This window comes from Neopsephotus bourkii, unplaced genomic scaffold, assembly GCF_033783945.1.
Source record: "Neopsephotus bourkii isolate Nb327-2 ecotype Australia unplaced genomic scaffold, CSIRO-AGI_Nbou_v1 NB_1394, whole genome shotgun sequence".
In the NCBI taxonomy this organism is placed as follows: Eukaryota; Metazoa; Chordata; class Aves; order Psittaciformes; family Psittacidae; genus Neopsephotus; species Neopsephotus bourkii.
This window is the reverse complement of record NW_026901872.1, coordinates 774,800-794,417: the sequence shown is the minus strand read 5'-3', so window position 1 is coordinate 794,417 and position 19,618 is coordinate 774,800. Positions and strand designations below refer to the sequence as shown.

Genomic DNA, 19,618 nt, shown 5'->3' with positions numbered 1-19,618 from the left:
GTAAGACATCAAGGAGGACATGATGAGGTGAAAAAAAAGAGAAATTCAGAGATGACTGAAGGAAAATGCGAAGTAATAAGTGATTAAATAGAATAAAAGTAAAATGTGAATTAAAAAGTAGAGCTGTGGTCTAGCTGCAGCAAAACAGACTGAACAAGTTGGAGTGATCACTTGTGAGCACTTGAACTTGCTGAGCATCTGGTGGCACTCATTATGTTCAGCAGAGAAATTAGCAAGTGTGAGGCTTTCCAAGATAGCTGAATTCTCTCTTAGCTGGCAAATGTGTGTGGTTACAGCTGGGAAAATTTATGATATTATGTTGAAGTTGTAATAATTTAAAAAAAGTAAAATGGTGACTGTCAAAAATACAAAGGACTGCATGGGTTAAATGCCAGCTGCGCTCATCTCCTTCAGAGTGAAGTGTAAAAAAGACTTCTCTTTGAGGAATCAGGTCATTGGTAAACTGGAAGGAAATACAATGTGTTCTTCCCGTCTCTGTCAAGTGTAATGGTTGTATCTCATCCTTGTAGCAGCTAGTATGGAGTGTTTGAGCACATGACAGTTGTTGTCCACTTAATCCTGTGGAAAGTGGTAGTACTATACATGTACACAGGCACACTCTCCTCAATGCCATGGATAGAAACTCCCATGGGAGGAAGCATATTAAGAAGTTTCCATTATGAGGCAAAGACATCTGTCAAAGATGAGGGCTTTTTGTAAATCTAGCGAGGCTGTTATCTGCAGCTGTTGCCAGAGATACTCAGCTCCTGGAAATGTGATGTGCATCCCCTTTTTCTCTGGCTGCTGTGGGGGTTGTACAAGGGATGTGGATGTTTCCCTCTTGCTTCACCTGGAGCTGACATGCTTTTCTAGGGCAGTGCTAATAGTGGGATGGTTTTCAAAACCTGGTGTTCTGAGAAGGAGAGGTGGGAGGGGTGGTGGTGCATACCTGTCTAAAAGTCAACCAGGTTACCACGAAGCCTTGTCTTGCTAGCAGGAAATAATTCTGGTTCAGGGAGGCTGGAGAGCCAGAATCCTTACATAGGTTATAAGTTTAGGAAATGTCATTTTCAGGATTTTCACTGCATGAATATAAAAATTTAATAGCAATAACTTGGAAACCTAATAGACTGACTGTTAATACCTCTAATTAAAAACAATACTCATGTAGTCTTTCTGTTGGCAGAGGAGTAAATGCATTCTGAAGGCAATTCCTCTTGCGTTGAGAGAGGCATCTAAGACATCTCAGAGGTATTACATTTTGGAGGTGCCTGTATTCTTTTATTATTTTTTTAAAAAAGGAATCTTGAGGGAAATAATTCAGAATTAGATGCCTGAAAGGTAGACACTGAAAGTTAGATGAGATGAATCGTACCTCAAATCTTCAGCCTGGTGACACAGTAAATCCAATTCTTGATGTAAAATTATGTCTACTCTTCTGCCTAGTTTTCAAGATCGAAGTGCATGTTATGAGTTACTTAGCAGAAGTTGAATTATCCTCTTCTTGGAATTTGCAGGCCTTAGGCAAGATTATGCTTCAACTTCAGCATCTGTGTCAAGGCACAGTTCCAACGTCAGTCTGCATGCAGGAAAGAAAGGGACGTGCGCTGACCAGGAGTATGATCGCTACAGTCTTGAGGACGAGGAAGAGTTTGACCACCTCCCGCCTCCCCAGCCACGGCTGACTCGCTGCTCCCCCTTCCAGAGAGGGATTCCCCACTCACAGACTTTCTCCAGTATCCGGGACTGCAGGAGGAGCCCTACCTCCCCACACTTTCCTTCAAATACTTATCAGCAGCCCTACTACTCTCCTCAAGCCCAAACTCCAGAGCAGCAACCAAATAAGATTAATGGAGGTGGGTTGCATGCTTTTCTGAGAAGTGGTCTTTTCTCTGTGCAAAGTGACAGTGTCATTTCAAAGATAAGTTGTGTCAACAGAGTGAATTGTGTTTGGTGTTTGACAGCTAGATCAGCCCCTGAATTGTGACAAGTAGTTTAAGCCTGTGCAAAAGATTGAGGTATGTTATTAAGTCATTTGCTGCAAAATGTAATCTGTGACCTGATCATAAAAGTTGTTGCTTTAGTCTGTTTTAAAGTGATACAAGGGTGACCACAAGTGAAGAACAAACAAAAAAGAAAGAGCATCCTTTAGCAGGTTAATAGGCAGTTAGAAGAACTGATTGGGCTTTTGAACATGGCCTGTGTATGTCCATTGTGAATATAGTAAAATACAAAATAGGGTTTTCAGATTTTCATTCTCTTTCTTATTGTTGACTTTGCTGTTAATACAGTGAATCCACAATGAGTGCTTACAGCAGGAGCCAACACCATGCTCCTGTTCCAGGTCTGGTAGTAAAAAAGTAGTGGGAGATAATGTCAGTCTCAAACTATCCTGAGCCATTGCTGCTTTTGCACTGCATTTGATACTTATTCCAAAGTCTCTGGACAATTTGTCTCTTGGTGCTTAAGTTTGCTCCGTTGTTGCTGTTACCTTCCTTTCATTCCTTATTGTGATCACTGTTTTCTTCCTTCTGCTCTGTCTTACTTTCCCCAAGCTAATTCAAAACAGTCAGTTTTCTGTCAGGGTATTGTTTGTAACATTACAGGTTACAGCTTATCGTAGGGACAGAAAATAAATCTTTTGTGCAAAAAACCCCACAAAGTTGCTATTTATAGAGCACTACAGGTATCCATGTTGCTTTCCTGACAAATATGTCAGGACAGGTTGGTGCCAAAAGCGCTTGCATTCAAAGTAAGACCCATATAGTTGATAAGTTGCAGTATGTGAATCAGAGAATCATAGAATGGTTTGGGTTGGAAGGGACCTTCAAAGGTCATCTAGTCCAACCCCCCTGCAATGAGCAGGGACATCTTCAACTAAATCAGGTTGCCTAGAACCACATTCAGCCTGGCCCTGAATGTCTCCAGGGATGGTGCATCCACCACCTCCCTGGGCAACCTGTGCCAGTATTCTACCACCCTCATTGTAAAAAAGAAGGATGACGCTAATAGGGTAGAGCAGCATGGAAGTTTGTTGGTACAGCATATGTGCCATATTAATGTTATTTTTCTTGCTGGTGAGGTACAAGAATGGGACAACGCTGATGGGCTTGCAGAAACGTTGGGGAGGTAGAAAGGTTATGGAGCATTTTTGATTCAGGAATAAGGACAGGGTCTGGTGCTATGATCTTTCTGTATGGTCCCCAGACACTTTTTCAATTTTTTTTCGATGTTCCATATCAGTGGACCTTAAGCATTGGATTCTGACATGGAAACATCTCAGAAAGTACTTACAGGGCACTAAAAACACTAGACTACTAGTTTAACTAGAAAGCGTATAAATCTAAAAGGCCACCAATTTTATCACCTGGTTACCTTTTTTCTCAAGAACTTTGATGTGTTAGATAATCTGTTTGGTGTTCTGTCATGGTTTAAAACCAGTCAGGCAGCTTGTTCACTTACTCCCCCTCTTCTTTCCTTCCCTCTACTCCCAGGGGGACGGAGAGGAGAATTGAAAAGAATACAACTCCCATGGTTGAGATAAGAACAGTTTAGTAACTAAGGTATAACACAAATCACTACTGCTACCACCAATAATAGTAATGATAAAGGAAGTAACAAGGGAAGAGAATACAACACCTCACCCCCCGCCGACTGATAACTCTCTCCCCCTGCCCCCAGCCAAGCACCGACCAATACGTAGTCCTACCCCACAGTCCTAGCCCTTCCAGGTAATGCTCTGTTGTATCCTGGGCATGATGTGCTGTGGTATGGAATACCTCTTTGGTCAGTTTGGGTCAGGTGTCCTGTCTCTGCTTCCTCCCGGCTTCCCTCCTCCCTGGCAGAGCATGAGACTCAGAAAAGTCCTTGGCCAGACCAAACATTTTGAGCGTTATCAGCTCAGTTCCCAGGCTGAAAGTCAAAACACAGCACTGCACCAGCTACTAAGAAGGAGGAAAAAAATGACTGCTACTGCTGAACCCAAGACATGTTCCCACAAGATGGATTGTCAGTCCCCAGCGGCTTGCCTTTGTTCAGGAGCTGAAAAGCTCCTGGTAAATGCTGTCATAAAATGGGAGATATGTGCAACTGTAAATATGTTAAGATGTGAAATATGTGAAGATGTGTTTAAGGTGAATTTGGGGCCACTTGTAGCATATGCTGTAGGTGTACCTGTTGTTCCCTCTTAACATTTTTGCAGCATGACCTGTAATATGTAGGTTAGCTCAGCTTTCTAAGAAGTTTTATTTCCAGTTCTAGCAAGAATACACTAAGAAAAGCTTTGCCTCCCCACCCCCGCAGCCTGCCCCACTCCTTATTTAATTACACCCTCTCCCTAAATCAGGCTAAATCAGCTGAATTGTTTGTAACACTGAGTAACCTCAGAAAAATTTCATCTGTGATCATTTTAAGGCATTCTGGTTTTCAGAGATTTTGTAATTGGTTAGTGGGTCAGAAATAGGTCACTTAAGATCCAAGAGATACAGGAGGTAAATAGCTTTTGGGTATCTGTTGCAGTTGGCTAACGAGAGTCCATTTAGTCTGTAGAATCACAGGATAGTTAGGGTTGGAAAGGACCTTAAGATCATCAAGTTCCACCCCCCTGCTGTGGGCATGGGACACCTCACACAAAACCATATCACCCAAGGCTCTGTCCAACCTCGTCTTGAACACTGCCAGGGATCGAGCATTCACAACTTCCCTCGCAACCCATTCCACTGCCTCACCACCCTCATAGTAAAGAACTTCTTCCTTATATCCAATCTAAACTTCCCCTGTTTAAGTTTTAACCCATTACACCTTGTCCTGTCACTGCAGTCCCTAATGAAGAGTCCCTCCCCAGCATCGTTGTAGGCCCCCTTCAGATACCGGAAGGCTGCTATGAGGTCTCCACACAGCCTTCTCTTCTCCAGGCTGAACAGCCTCAACTTTCTCAGGCTGTCTTCATATGGGAGGTGCTCCAGTCCCCTGATCATTCTCGTGGGCCTCCTCTGGACTTGTTCCAACAGTTCCATGTCCTTCTTATGTTGAGGACACCAGAACTGCACACAACACTGCAGGTGAGGTCTCACGAGACCAGAGTAGAGGGGCAGGATCACCTCCTTCGACCTCCTGGTCACACTCCTTTTGATGCAGCCCAGGATACGGTTGGCTTTGTGGACTGCAAGCGCACACTGAAGCTGGCTCATGTTCATTTTCTCATCGACCAGCACCCCCAAGTCCTTCTCCGCAGGGCTGCTCTGAATCTCTTCTCTGCCCAGCCTGTACCTGTGCCTGGCATTGCTCTGACCCAGGTGTAGGACCTTGCACTTGGCATGGTTAAACTTCATGAGGTTGGCATCAGCCCAGTTCACAAGCGTGTCAAGGTCCCTCTGGATGGCATTCCTTCCCTCCAGCGTATCAACCAAACCACACAGCTTGGTGTCATTGGCAAACTTGCTGAGGGCACACTCAATCCCACTGTTCATGTCAGCGACAAAGATGTTGAACAAGACCAGTCCCAACACCGATCCCTGAGGGGCACCACTCGTTACTGATCTCCAGCTGGACATTGAGCCATTGACCACAACTCTTTGTGTGCAGCCATCCAGCCAGTTCCCTATCCACCAAGTGGTCCACCTATCAAATTGATGTCTCCCCAATTTAGAGACAAGGATGTCCTGTGGGACAGTGTTGAACGCTTCACACAAGTCCAGGTAGATGACATCAACTGCTCTACCGCTGTCCATCAGTTCTGTAGCCCCATCATAGAAGGCCAGCAAATTGGTCAGGCAGGATTTCCCCTTAGTGAAGCCATGCTGGCTGTCACCAAGCACCTTGTTGTTTTTCATGTGCCTTAGCATGCCTTCCAGGAGAATCTGCTCCAAGATTTTGCCAGGCACAGAGGTGAGACTGACTGGTTTGTAATTCCCTGGATCATCCACTTTCCCCTTCTTGAAAATGGAGGGGGTTATATTTCCCTTTTTCCATTCGTCGGGAACTTCACCTGGCTGCCATGATCTTTCAAGTGTGATGGACAGTGACTTAGTAACTTCTTTCGCCATTTCCTTCAAGACCCGCAGATGGACTTCATCAGGTCCCATGGACTTGTGCATGTTCAGGTTCTTAGTGTGTTTTATAATTTTACAAATCTTTCAGTATTTTGGCAATGGAAAGATTTACATTTATACCTCTCTGCCCTTCCTCCGATTTGAAAAAGTTCATGGTTAACAACTTAAAATGTTGCTAACTCTATTAATAATCAAGAATACTTATATTTAGTCATTTTCATATAAGAAATACCACCAAATGTTATAAAACCAATCTGTTTCTTGCTTTATGTTCTCCAAAAATGTACACTTCTTATTTTTTACTGTGACACAGAAGTGATCTCATTCATTTAAACTTTTTTTAAAGCATTTTTTATTTCTGTTTGTTCACTTTACTGTTTTTGAGTAGATATTTATGCCCTTTATTTCTTCTGATTTTCTGAAACCAGAAGTAACAGAACTACCATGCTGTGAAATCATCCATAGAGTCAAAATGCAGGGTAGACAGGATACTGAAAATGGGATTGATCTTCTTGTATTCAGACCCACTTACCAGATCTTGAGATAAGCTTCCTCATAAACTTTATCCTAGGTACCCTTTATTTCATGTGCAATTTAAGGTGTCCATTTTAATAATACCTGAATATTCGAAAATACGTATTTTGGATAAACTATTTCAGCTAAAGCAGGAGTTTATGATAATGCGGTAAGAAGGGGCAGGTGAAAAATACATCCTTTGCTGAGTAGCAGTGCATGCTATTTGGTTAATTTGAATGTATATTTGACATTATCTTTTCATGTTGATTTTAAAGTTTTTAGCTTGGTTGATATTCTCATAAACAGGCCACAGATACAGTTCACTTGGAAAATTTTGCTTTTATTTTCCAGAAATCACTATTTTTGAGTTACTTTATTGCATATGCTTTTGCAGGATAACTTTTCTCAGGGAAAATATTATGAATGTCATTGGCTGTTCCAACACCCTTGCATCATCTGGAAAGCTGCTTAGTTTTGTTTGTTTGAGTGGTTTTTTAAGCAAACTCCAGCAGAAATAAAACAGGAGCATTTCAAGGGCAGTAGTCTGGTGTTTAGATACCAGTTCAGTATAGACTAACATTGATTTGTGTGTTTGGGTAAAGGTCTGTTCTTACCGATTTACAGAGTAGTTTTCTGCTCAGAACCCCTCTTGTTCAGTGAGGAATGGAATTCACTATAGGAAGTTGTTGCAGATTTTATTAAAGGAGAAAAAAAAAATCTTACTTTGTCACCTTTGAAGTTGTATTGAGAATAGTAATCAGTGGGGAGAAGTCATGGAAGAATAATGGAAAAATCTTTAATTTGCTGTAAGTATCTGTAACTATTTTTAACAAGACTGTGGTGTATTTGGGATGTCATAAATGTTATAAACATAATGAATGTAATGCAGATACTCAACTCAGGTCTTCAACAATGAGGAAAAGAAATTAATCCCTTAAGGTGAAGTTGTAATTGAGTCTAAAAGTTTGTTAAGGATTTCAGAACAAACTCTGAATAGCTACATAATATAAAATAATATTTAAAATAGAAAAGCACAGATTTTTTTCCTAACTTATTTGTGCATATGGTATGGATACGGCAGAGTTGAGTTTGTAGGGCTTGTGTGAAGGATTTAATTATGTGTAATGAACTGCTAACATAGCTTATATGATGTTACAGGTTTCTGAGACACTAATAATTATGCTTCATTGTATCACATTCCTTAATGATCGTGCACTTTTGGCAAGGCTTGTGAGTCCTTTTGTGCAAATAAAACATTGACAACACTTGCGGAGAATAACAATGAGTGATTAAATGGGTCTGAAGACACTTGGCTGTAGCATCAACTTAAGCCCTCCTTGCAAGGAGAGCCTCACTGAATGAGGTGTTTTGGCAGAGAGATGTTAGCTGTGAAGAACTGCTACAGAATCCCAGCCTGGCAGCCCACCAAAAGAGTACCTTTTCGGGGGCAGCTTTCCTCTGAGTGTGAAGTCCATTTGTGTGCTACATGGACATTAATCTTTGGCCAGTGATAGTAGTAGGTCAGAGAAGGAAAAAAATAGAAGCAGTGAAATGGGGGCAGCCACCAGCAGTGCTGGGACCAGAAGAGAGAAGCAGGTGATGCCTGTTCTGGTGGCCTGCCAGAAAGAAGCTGGGCCACGGATCCCGCACTGACTTCAGAGAAGAAACAGCACTGGGGGAAGAACTTGCTGGAAAAAATCAGAACTGAAGCATCTGAGTAAGAGGCAAACTGCTGTCTTTCCTGTAATTTTGTGGAATGCATGACAAAATAAAGGACACTTCTGTTTGCTTTTTGACCTGTTTCTCACCAGTCGTGGATATGATCTGTGCTGTTGGATGCACTGTTTCAGGAGAGGGCAGAAGATCCTGTATTTCACAGTTCCCTGTTTTTCCTGTTCTGTAGTCAACAGACAATTCAGCATGGATGCCACACAGGGGAGAAAGCGTAAACACGCTGTGGATGAATTTTGGTGTATCATGCTGCTGCAGATATGTGAAAAAGGGGCAATGTATGCCACCAGCACTCATGAAGCATGTGTGTTTATGCATGAACTATTCTGAGAAGGTGGTAATAAACAGTTCCTGATTAACTCCCTTGTGTGAATTTGCATTATCTTCAAACTTTAAAATACCTCAGTATTACAGTGTCTGTAGGTCATGCTGTTACATCTCAAAGAAGCCTGGGGAAGGCGAAGATTATCTGTGATGTTTTATATGGCTGCATCCTACTTAAACATCATACTTACTTTGGTCTAGATTATCATTGAGACTCGGTAGTGGGTCACGGTAACTGAGGATGCTGTAGAAGGTACAGGGCCTTTGGAGTTCCTTGCTGGTGTTAGTATCGACATCTTTCCAACAGAACAAACTGTAAACAACTGATAGTTTTAGGCTTGCCACTGAACCAGATTAGTGCAGAAGAGGTAGCAGAAACTGTAGCAAATTTCAGCATTCATCATAAACAGGCCAATTTGGGCAGATTACTTCTTACATGAGAATACACCTCTATTCTTTCACTCCTCTGTTAATTTTCTTATCAGTCGTAGGAGAACAGAATGCTCTAGGAAGGGAAGGTTTGCTACTAGCAGCTTGGAAAAACACTTTCTTCTCATGTATTTCCAGCAAGTTTGTTTCTAGTCATGTCTTGGCAGCCTGAAATAATGTTAAAATCTCAACTTGCACCTTCTGCTCAAGCTCACAAGAGCCAGCATTCCATTTACAAACAAAATGTCTGTAAGAGTCTTTTCACTGTTCTTCAGAGGGGAACAGGTGACAGAGACTTCAAGAAAGATAAAAGAGGATGCATCATCCAAGGAGATGAAAGCTGCAGAATGTCATCAAGACAAACATTTCTGGGTTTTCCCCAAACACAGAACTGACCTGCTATTTTCATTGCTTTTCAGGGCCATTTATCTCAGCAGACACAAGGACCCATCAAAGAAGTAAACACAGATGCTTGATGGATGAGAACTTGCAGGTGCAGCAGGAACCTGCTGCCTGAGGACTGAATGAATCAGCAGCAGAGCAGACTGCTGCAAAGAGAAGGGACTAATGAACAGGAAGCAAAGGATGTGGATGTCCATGATATGGAGGAAATCCAAGCTACTTCTGTACCTATTCTTACTGCTATTGTAGCTGCAGCCACTGGACAGTTCAAGGCGCAGATCATGCATGTGTTGGCTGATACAGTTCCTGACTGGAAAAGCATGTAGAGTCTAAGGAATTCTGCTTATATGACATGATACATTAATAGTATTAGAAAAACTATTTTATGCAGTACCATCTTCCCTACCACCATCCTGCTGCTCCGCCCTTTTCTGCCAAGTGCTGTAATGTTGACCTACGATTTTAGGACCTAGGATTTTAAAGAGTAGGCTAGGCTAGTATTAACAGTAGCTATGGACATCCCATATTCATGAATTTTCTGCCACTTTGGGCCAAGGATTGCGTCATAGGAAGACAGTTCCTTTCCAGTTTGCAAAATCATGATTATTTCAGTAGAGTTATATAGTAGCTGTATGATGCCATTATTTTCATCCCCAGGACAGTTTTGGACGCCTGATAACTCTTTCATTATTATTATATGAGTGAGATTAATACTCACCACCTGACTGAACCACAGTGGTAATTCCTTTGCTAATGTTTATTGCTGTACCACTGACCATTTCAGCCTGCTGTTCTTAGTGATAAGTGACTGAAGCACAACAGCTCTAACTCTTTGATGAGGGATTATCCTTAAGCTGGTACTTTATTAGGATTTGGTTGCATTCTAGTTTCCAGGAACTAAAACCTTGAATTTCCCTTTCCTGCATTGAACCTTGCCCTATCTCACCTCCCATACCTACTGTTTGATTTAAAAAATATGAAAATGTAGTGTATTTAATTCATGGGAATATTTAAACTACTTCCTAGACAACAATGTTTTTCTATGTTTGACTGCCTGTGGTAACTGAAAGTCAACCTTGGGTGAGGTGGAAGAGAAGAAGGTCTTAACCATCACAGGACTAGTGTGCATGGTACAGTGTCTAAGGCAGACAGGCACTAGTAATTGGGACCTGGGACATGGATATTAGAAATGCTGGACCTTTGAAGTACAAGGATGTTTTGACTATTTGCAGGATTTTGTACCATTCTTATCATGAAGACCAGTCATAAAAAACAGCTGGAGTTGTACCCTTGCTGTGACTGCTGGAGTTACATAGGCATCATGTATATTAAAGTTACTGTTAGTGGCTATTAATACCTTGTATAGCTAGATCTATACTGTCAATTCTTATTAGTCATCAGTTGTTAGCAGCTTTAAGGATTAGAGGAGCTCATGCTGGTGCTAAATAGGTTATATATTTATGTGGACTGATAAACAGAGATTCATAAGTCAAGTTTGTTATTTCTGTGGACTCAACTTGCTCTGTGTGAGCTACAAGGTCAGCCCAGAACAGCAGTTCCAAGACATGTGATGTGTCTTTCCTGTGCAAATATCCAAACCATCAATCTTGAAATGCCCTGCTTGCCACTGGAGAAGAGCCATCATAGCTGCCTGTTTTAAGACAAGCATGCCCCTGCTTTCTGTTGTAGTGGAAGAACTGGAAGCAGACATCTGAACCTATGGCATGGGCAGGAGCTGGTGGCCTCCACGCTGACCATGATACCATAAGAAGCATATGCCACCTCTGAGGGGCACAGCACTGGTGCTCGTGAGGCTGGCCAAGAAAGAGGCCAGCATTAGTTGTAGTGTCAATTGCAGTTTAACAAATCACCTATTATTTACCCACAGTGGTGATTTACTGAAGTCTGTTACGTCACACGAGGTAATTCAGACCAGGTCATTCAGTGTGTGCCCTTCTGCCCCCACCAGTCTCCTCTGGTTATACAGAATAGTCATCCTTTGGCCCTGTGGAAGAAGAGACCAAAAGAGCTTCATCTTGAATTATCTAATGCTGTTGTGTTTGGGAAGTCTTCTTAATGTATCACACCTAGTTTTGGCTTCTCTCTCCAAATCAGCTAGCATGAGTGAAGCTGCAGACATCTTCTGATTTCTTAGGCACTTTCTTTAGCTGTTGAACCTGACCCAGAAGCATTTGAGGCATTTGCAGCTTTCTTCTTGTGGAAGACCCTTACAGGCGTGTTGTGAAAAAGCCCACCAAATCAGGCACCACAAGTTGGGGTAGGAGGAAGAACCACCAAATGTGGAAATCCTGATGTCAACCCGGGACTCAAATCAACTGAAAAGCATCAAGACTCAGCAGGTTTTGTGCATGGCCATCTACAGAAACTTAACATGCTAATAAGGTTAGGTACTGAGTGGAGTTTTTTAGCATCTCATTGGCATCTGAAAGCAAGACTTCAGTCACTTTGGATGGACTCATCTCACTCGTCTTTAGACATATGTCCGCAGTGTAGATACATCTGACTTTCACTGCAGCCTTACTTTCTATTCACTGCAAAGAAACAGGCACGTTCAGGGCATGATTCATCTGACCTACTTTACACGTTTATGTGAAACTCTTCCTATTATGCCACTTCAGTGTTTAAATCCTTGTGATTCCAAAAATGTACTGTATATTGATGTCTTTAAAATTATTTGTGAATAATCTTGCTGTTACAGTAGCCAGTAGGGTTCAGTTAGTAGGCTGTCAATAACATATTCTTTCTGCAGAGCAAAAATTTTCTTTTTGTTGAATTAATTTGTTTGAATTTTTATTTTCTACAGAAATTATTCAGAGGCTGCTTTTGTTTGTTGGAAATTCTGACATGACCATGAACACTGTCTTCTTTTGCTTCAGATAAACTTCGAAGAAGCATGCCTAACCTTGCTCGGATGCCAAGTACCCCCACTGTTAGCAGCAGTGCTGGCTTTGCTAGTTCTCCAGTCACTGTGAGGAACAGTCAGAGCTTTGACTCCAATTTGCATGGAGCGAGTAATGGAATTTCAAGGTTGCAATCATGTAGTAAGTACCTTTGTTCTTTAGCTGCACGCAAGGAATTGACAGAGTGGTAAAATATGTGTCCCAATCACTGATCCTCTGCTTTATGAAAAGTTAAAATTAGATTGTGTTCCTTTTGCACCAGATTTTAATATAGCTCAGGATTTTCAAAGTTTCTGTTTTGCAAAGCTAATTCTGCCAGTCTTGCTATGCAGTATTGGGAGTTTCATCACCTCCTTTTTTATTCTTTTCCCATTCCTTTTGTGCCAACTATAAAACTAAAATTATAATACCAGTAAGTAGTAGTAGTAGTGCAGAAGCACTGTAATGCAATTAATTCCTATAAACTTATATTTTTAGTTTTGATACTAGACTTGAAAATGGCTTTTCTTGGTAATTTGTACAATGCTGGGTTTACAGTACACTGTGCAAATACCGTCTTAGAATACATGACCTCTCTCCTGCTGAAGTTAAGCCACTTCTGAGCAAGTGTGATAAACAGAGGATTATGTCCTCAAGTGTAATATACTTTTTGAGTGGGGGAATTAAAATTACTCTGTAATATGTTCAGTTTAGGTGACTTCTTGATGGGGGAAATAAAGAGAGTATTGATCTAGTGGATGTTAAAATTATTAATGTAGAATGTGTCTTTAAATAATTTGCTGAGAGTTGATAAAGGATTGATTGGCCTGTATGTGCTGTGTTAGTTTTATATGCTTCAGGCTTTTGACACTTTACGTTTGATATGTGGCCTCTGAAACAGATGCATGTCTGGTTGTACACCAGAGGGCAGGATTGTGTAGAAAATCTGTGTATAAAGCTTCTGGAGCCCGTAGCATTGATTTAAAATGGTAGTTTACATAACATTTGCCTTGGAATATGCTGTTATATTCAAGATCTTTTTATAGCCTTTTGGTTGTTTTTATACATAAAGCTGAGACTTCTGTGATGTTTTATAATGCTTTATGCAATGTTCCTTAAACAAGATATGGTTATGGTTGTCCAACTTACAAAAATCTAAATGGTCTAACTAATTAATTTATATATTCAACAATTTCTCCTACTTAAACCTCTATTTGTAAAGGTGGAATTAGTGTCCTTGTAATGGCTAATAAAACTTTTCTGAGGGGAAAAAGAAGGGTGGGGTGAGAATTTTGTTCAGGACGGGGATGGAACAGGGTATTTTAGTTCACTGCAGTGTTACTAGACACAGTATTGAATACAAGGGAATTTTCAGCAGTTTCTAATTAGTAAGTAAATTGATAATGATGTGATAGATAATGGTACATATAATGATTTATCCTTATTCATACCTCTCCAGAAATTAGTAATACTACCTAGCATCATCTGTTGCATATTGACCTTGCTGCTTCCTTTTCTACCACTCTTTACAGTTCCATCACCAGGACAGCTTCAACACAGAGTTCACAGTGTGGGACATTTTCCAGTGTCTGCCAGACAGCCTCTCAAAGCTACTGCATACGTAAGCCCAACCGTACAAGGTAGTAGCAGTAGTAGCAGCAGCATTCCAGTGTCCAATAACTTGCAGTTATATTCTAACACTGGAATCCCAATGCCAAACAAGACTGCCAGTCAAGGGATTGCAGGGCGCAGTGCTCTTCCAAGACCATCACTGGCCATCAATGGGAGTGGCATCCCCAGAAGTAAAATTGCACAGCCAGTTCGAAGGTAAGAGTTAAACAGGCCTCCTTCCATACGTAGATGGCTTTGGCTTAGATTGTATTTGGGTTTTTTTGTTTGTTTGGTTGGCTGGGGTTTGTTGGTTTTTGGCTTTTTGGGCTATAAACCAGAAGATTTTCTAGCTCCCAGTGCTGAGTCACTGAATGGGTGAAGATTTCTTTCCAGAAATAGTGAACAGGTTTTACTGGTAGTTCCTAGTAAACTGTGATAATTGATAGGATGTAATCACATACAGGTAAAAATGGTTTGCCACCTGTCAATAAGAAATAAAAGTAAATGCATCCCTGTTGTTGTGAATGGCAGTAGACTGCAGAAATGCAGCTTGTGACATTACGGCATTGTGAGGAAGAAACTGTCTTGGATAGTGCAGTCTTGGGTTGAACTAGCGTCTCTTCAACTCCAGCTGGGAGACAATAGGCAAATCCTGGAATATCACATACTTAGCAATGAGCTATGCTGTTAGGTGAGTGTATTTTTGCATTTTTTCCAGGAGAATGTAGTTTCAAAATGATTTTATTTTTTTAGGGTGAGTATTAAAATAAGCTTGAGTAAAGATAACAGAACATACAGCTTGAGTAAACGCTCTTAGCTATATGTTCTGTAATTAATAGGTAATGAAGTTTCTCAAAGGGAAATGCCTATCAATTTGCATCAACTCTTCCAACTACTTCTCCCCATCACATGCATCCCTCCTTGTGTGAGGGCCTGCTGTACAACCACCTGTTTTTCTGTTTGATGAACTGTCGCTGTTTATATCTCACCATTTTTATACCACTCACTAGATACTAGCTAATTCCAGAGTAACTTCAATTGCTCACATTCTCATGTTGGTTGAGTTACTTGGGAATTACACTGATGTGACTGACAACAGATTTTGACCAACTGTGGTGAAGCTTTCATAAAGAGCCATTAGGTTTCTTCTTTGATGAAGCCTGTACCGTGAGATTTCTATTATAACCTCCTTTGCTCTCTGCTGGAGCTCTCTCTGTTAGAGCTCTTTATAGTAGATGGTTTTCTTACCTTTTTTTTTTTTTTTTTTTAACTTTCCCCCACTTCATAGTGTTCTGCAGAGCTCTTAAATCTTTCATAGCAACATGTGAGAAAGATAACTTCCCGGGCCATGAAGACCAGTCCCTTGCTATTTTGTAACTTTGCATCCAACATACAGTATTAAAGAAAAACAAAGTTGAGATTTCAGTGGGAGGGTGAGACACCTCACTCTCAATGCTGGTTTTATTAGAATCTGGTTCAAATCAGTAGCAAAGCTATCTATAGTCCAGAAAGTCAGGGCTCCTGTCCTCTTACCTTCAAATGTACCTTAGCGGGATCCTGTGTTGCCACAGAGCCAGACCAGTGATCATTGATGATGGATGGTCTTTGCACTGTAGGAATGACAAGTTTATACATCTCTAAAAGCACAGACAGATTGGAGCTCTTTAAGACCCTGGATTCGTTTTATTTATGCATGTGAAAAAGAAGGGCAGTTTCAGTTCATGTGGAATTTTCTTGGAAGCAGTTCAGCCATCAGAGGCAGATTTTCTCTCTGTTGATTTTTGTCACCGTGATCATTCCAAGGAATGGTATTTCACGTTATCAGTCAAGAGTCTAGACTGAAAAATTAAACTGTTTCTGTTCATTACTTGATTAAAAGTAGAACAGGTCTTTTATTTTTTAAATACATCAGATGTTCAGGGATAAGTACACATTCAGATCTGAGGCTACCTATGGCCAGGCTGTTAGGTAGCCAAATTATTGGTATTTTAGCTATTTAAAATAGGTTGTTAGACACTTTATGTAGGACCTGCATTAGGGAACTTCAGTATTTACTGCATAGGATGAAACACAGGATAAGGGAGTGCTTTAGATAATTTGTAGAATAAATTATAACAGACAAGATAACAACTAGGTTAAATACTAGACAGTTTTCTCCTTGCTGTTTGAGATTCATGCATCCACATGCAGCATAAAAAAGTTTTAACCATACAGTCCATCTTTTCTTGGCCTTACAAGTGAGGCAGCACTTTTTTTTTTGTTCCTATTGAATGGATTCAGACAATCCGTCAGCCCTCTCCAGTGCTATGCCTTGGGCTTCTTGCAGACCCCTGCCTTTGAGTCCTCCATTTTCTATCCTTACATGAGGCAGCATGGCAAGGTGTACTGGGAGACGAGCAGGATAGCTAGGCTGCTTTACAGCAACCAACCAAGAGAATTATTGATGGTGACCAGGGTCAGCCAACAGTCCCAATCTCCAGATGGGTCTACAGTGATGAGGCAGGTTGCACCTACAGCCAGGAAGTCAGTCAGTTAGCTCAGAGTCTAGATCAACCCAGGTACCAGGCACAGGCATGGTAGCAGTGTAAGCTCAGCTCTTGAGCCAAGGTGGAAGGCTTGCTTGTTCCTGCTGCCTTGTGATGGAGCCTGTCACTGCGATCCAGCTGGTGATGGAAAAGTAGAAAGGGACTGCAGACCCTCCAAACCTGCACAAACCACAGCACATTATACTGACAAGCCTGTGTGTGTTTGAGATGGTTTTCAATGCTGGCACATGTTCCTATTCACTGCCGGGGATATACGGCGATATTCTTAGTTATTTTTAGAGTAGTTAATTATTCTTTACTTTGGCCCTCTCACAGAAAAAATGTGAGAACAAGGCTTGAGACCTGGCTTTATAAGAAACAATTTCATGAAATTGGGGTGCTTTATTTTCAGCAAATTCTGGTGAAATAAAAATAAGTTTGCAGTGAATTAGAGTTAACCTTCTTCATCAGCAGTGTGTTGGCAGTCACATAGACTCAGATGGTTGGTTTTCCTTTTCTGAATCTTACTTGAAAGATTTAAAAGATACAGCTACCACCATAGTTACCTGGAGAGTTTGGAATGTGGTCAGGAAACATTTTATAATAAGAATAAGCACTCATTGATTAGTGAGAGAGGCAGCTTGGGTGTGAGGAGGGGGCCTGGAGCATGGCGAGTTCCAACTTGGAGTGGTGGTGCTGGGAATAGCAGCTCTCAGACTTCAGCTGTGGGGTAGAAACACATTGTCATGGGTCTTGGATAAAAAGGTCTGGAGCAAGATTTGGTAGAGTTCTTCGAATGCAAAGATCTTCCTGTTAGATCTTTGCTGGTGATAGTGACAAAAATAGGGTTTTATCATCTTTAGCCCTGAAAACACAAATCTTCCCATTTAGAAGGTTCTCTTCATCATGACAGTTATTCACCAAATTCATTTTTACAGAGCTTTTAGTCTGTTAAGACCAGGAACAGTAATGGGATCTCATTGGAAGTGGCCTTAATTTCACTGTAGATCCCTATATTTACATTAGTGTGAAGCCAGAAATGAACCAGAGCGATGTCTTTAAGTAAGCCATAAAACCAGTGTCACTGGAGAAGTAAATGATGTTTCTTACCTTGATCTTTCACATGAAATATGACTTCGCCTTTTTCTGTCATTTGGTTAATACAGTTTTCTTCAACCTCCAAAACCACTTTCATCACTCAGCACGATGCGAGATGGGAACTGGAGAGATGGCTGCTACTGATGAAGGAGACCCATCAACAGTGGAAAATAACATGGATTTCATTACCCAGCTGGCTGGGTAACAATGGTTTGGGAAAGAAGGGTCATACAGTATTATTTCCCCTGGGATTTTAATATGTAACCATCCATAATGCAATGTCATTTTTTAAAAATGAACATCTTATCGAGTACTAAATATTGCACTTAATCAGTTACCTGAACAGCTGCGTTGTTGCCAGACTGACAATGACAGTGTTGGCATTTGGAACTGAAGAAAGTTCCAGAATATTTCCTTGGAAAGAACTAGGAGACAATGCTTTTGGGCAGCTTTGCCATCCTGAAATTCTAAGTTAATTTATTTAGTGTAAAGTCCTCATGTGTTTTATTTTGAATTTGGGGGGACTTATGTATGTGCTTGAATTTTTTTCTAGTGTTTCCAGTACATTTTATTTTGTTTACTTAAGTTCATTTAAACTTGCCTGAACCTTGAACAACAGAGAGATAATTTAACTTTTTCGTGCCATAAATAATATTTTTGGGGTAACGTACTTTTTTAGTACTAGGAGCATATCTTTCAAAGTGGTATCATTGGCAATACAAAGCAGTGTATTTGTGTTGCAGAAGCACAAAAAAAAGTAGCATTCACTGAAAATTGCCATCCAGCTGGGTCAGCATGGTTTTGTTGGTCTTTCACCATTTGTTCAATTGTCATAGTGTTTTGTGTTTAAAACGGCAGCAAAAGTCACATTGCACTTACAAAGTGGTCTCTAAAACTACAGTTGATTTTCAGTACTTTATTACAAAAGAATGAAATTGTAACATTTTATTAACAGTTGCTTATGGAAAATGAGTTTTAATGCAAATAAATTTTTTGATAGACCTTTTACAAAATCCAATTGCACTAATCAATGCTTTCTTATAATGGCATATGACTTAATATTTGATTACAACTGTGTATACGGCTGTTTTGGAATGTTTCAGAAATAAAGAATCTATTTCAGCAATAAATCAGCTCTTGAGTGTGCAGTGTAAACATTGTCAAAATTTAGCAACTGACATCTCCTTAGCTCCCAGAGTTTTTATTGCTTAGTATTTATAAAGGTTATGGTGGATTTTTGCAAATAGTAACTAAGTTCAGCTGAAAATTTCTGGGTCATTTTAATTGTATTATAAAGCCATAGTATGCATCGAAGACATATGTATTATTTTTTAGTCAATCTTGCTATGATCTTAAGAATTTTTTTCAGTTCAGTGTTCAGATTCTGCAAGTGCAAGTATGACTTACTTACAGTGGGAAACAGATCATGTACCAAGTGGGTTTTTCACTGTGACTCTGAATTCCTCTCAGTTTTGCTCTGAATTTGCTCAAGGACCTGCTTTTCTTAAATGAGCAAGCTAAAAGGAAAAAAGAGAAGCATTTAGTGGTGAGTAAAACCTTCATTACACTGAGAAGTGATTGTATAGTAGTGCAGTAGTATCCCTGCACAACATGATATTGTTTACCAGAGATGAATGATTTTTCACGTTAGTTCTTAAAATCCAGTTAAAATCCGTGTTATCAAAAAAAAAAAAAAAGGCAGAACTGTTGAAGAGGGTATCAATAAATATTCCAATGATGAAATTATCTCTACACAGGTAAGTATTCCAACAGGAGTGTCGCAAACTTAGTTCATAAGAAGCTTTCATTGGAAGAAATTACTGCTGGTTAAAGCAATGGGTCGTTTGTGGACAAACTGTTGTCTTGCTTATTTATCTTGCTTTTGGACTGATTGTGGCAGGGATGCAGAGCCAGCTTGGGAGGGTGCTTTGATATTTGCCGGTGACATGAGGGCTGTAGAACCTCCCAGATTAATAAACTGTCATGGCTTGTGGTGCTAGGGAACTAGCGCTATCTATTTCATGAAAAATGG

The 19,618-nt window shown here is 40.5% G+C and overlaps 1 protein-coding gene across 3 annotated transcripts in view; it reads left to right on the top strand.

Annotated features, from left to right (window-relative positions):
* SLAIN1 (SLAIN motif family member 1) overlaps positions 1–18,716 on the top strand; it is a 50,786-nt gene extending 32,070 nt beyond the window's left edge. For 2 of the 3 annotated variants that reach the window (XM_061367715.1, XM_061367717.1), the window contains 4 exons: positions 1,518–1,856; positions 12,350–12,514; positions 13,885–14,179; positions 17,655–18,716. In XM_061367715.1, coding sequence (XP_061223699.1) covers positions 1,518–1,856; positions 12,350–12,514; positions 13,885–14,179; positions 17,655–17,730 — 875 coding nt within the window. In that variant the 3' untranslated portion in view covers positions 17,731–18,716. The remainder of the gene's footprint in view (positions 1–1,517; positions 1,857–12,349; positions 12,515–13,884; positions 14,180–17,654) is intronic. The other variant, XM_061367718.1, reaches the window with a different exon arrangement.
* Positions 18,717–19,618: the final 902 nt, after the last annotated feature.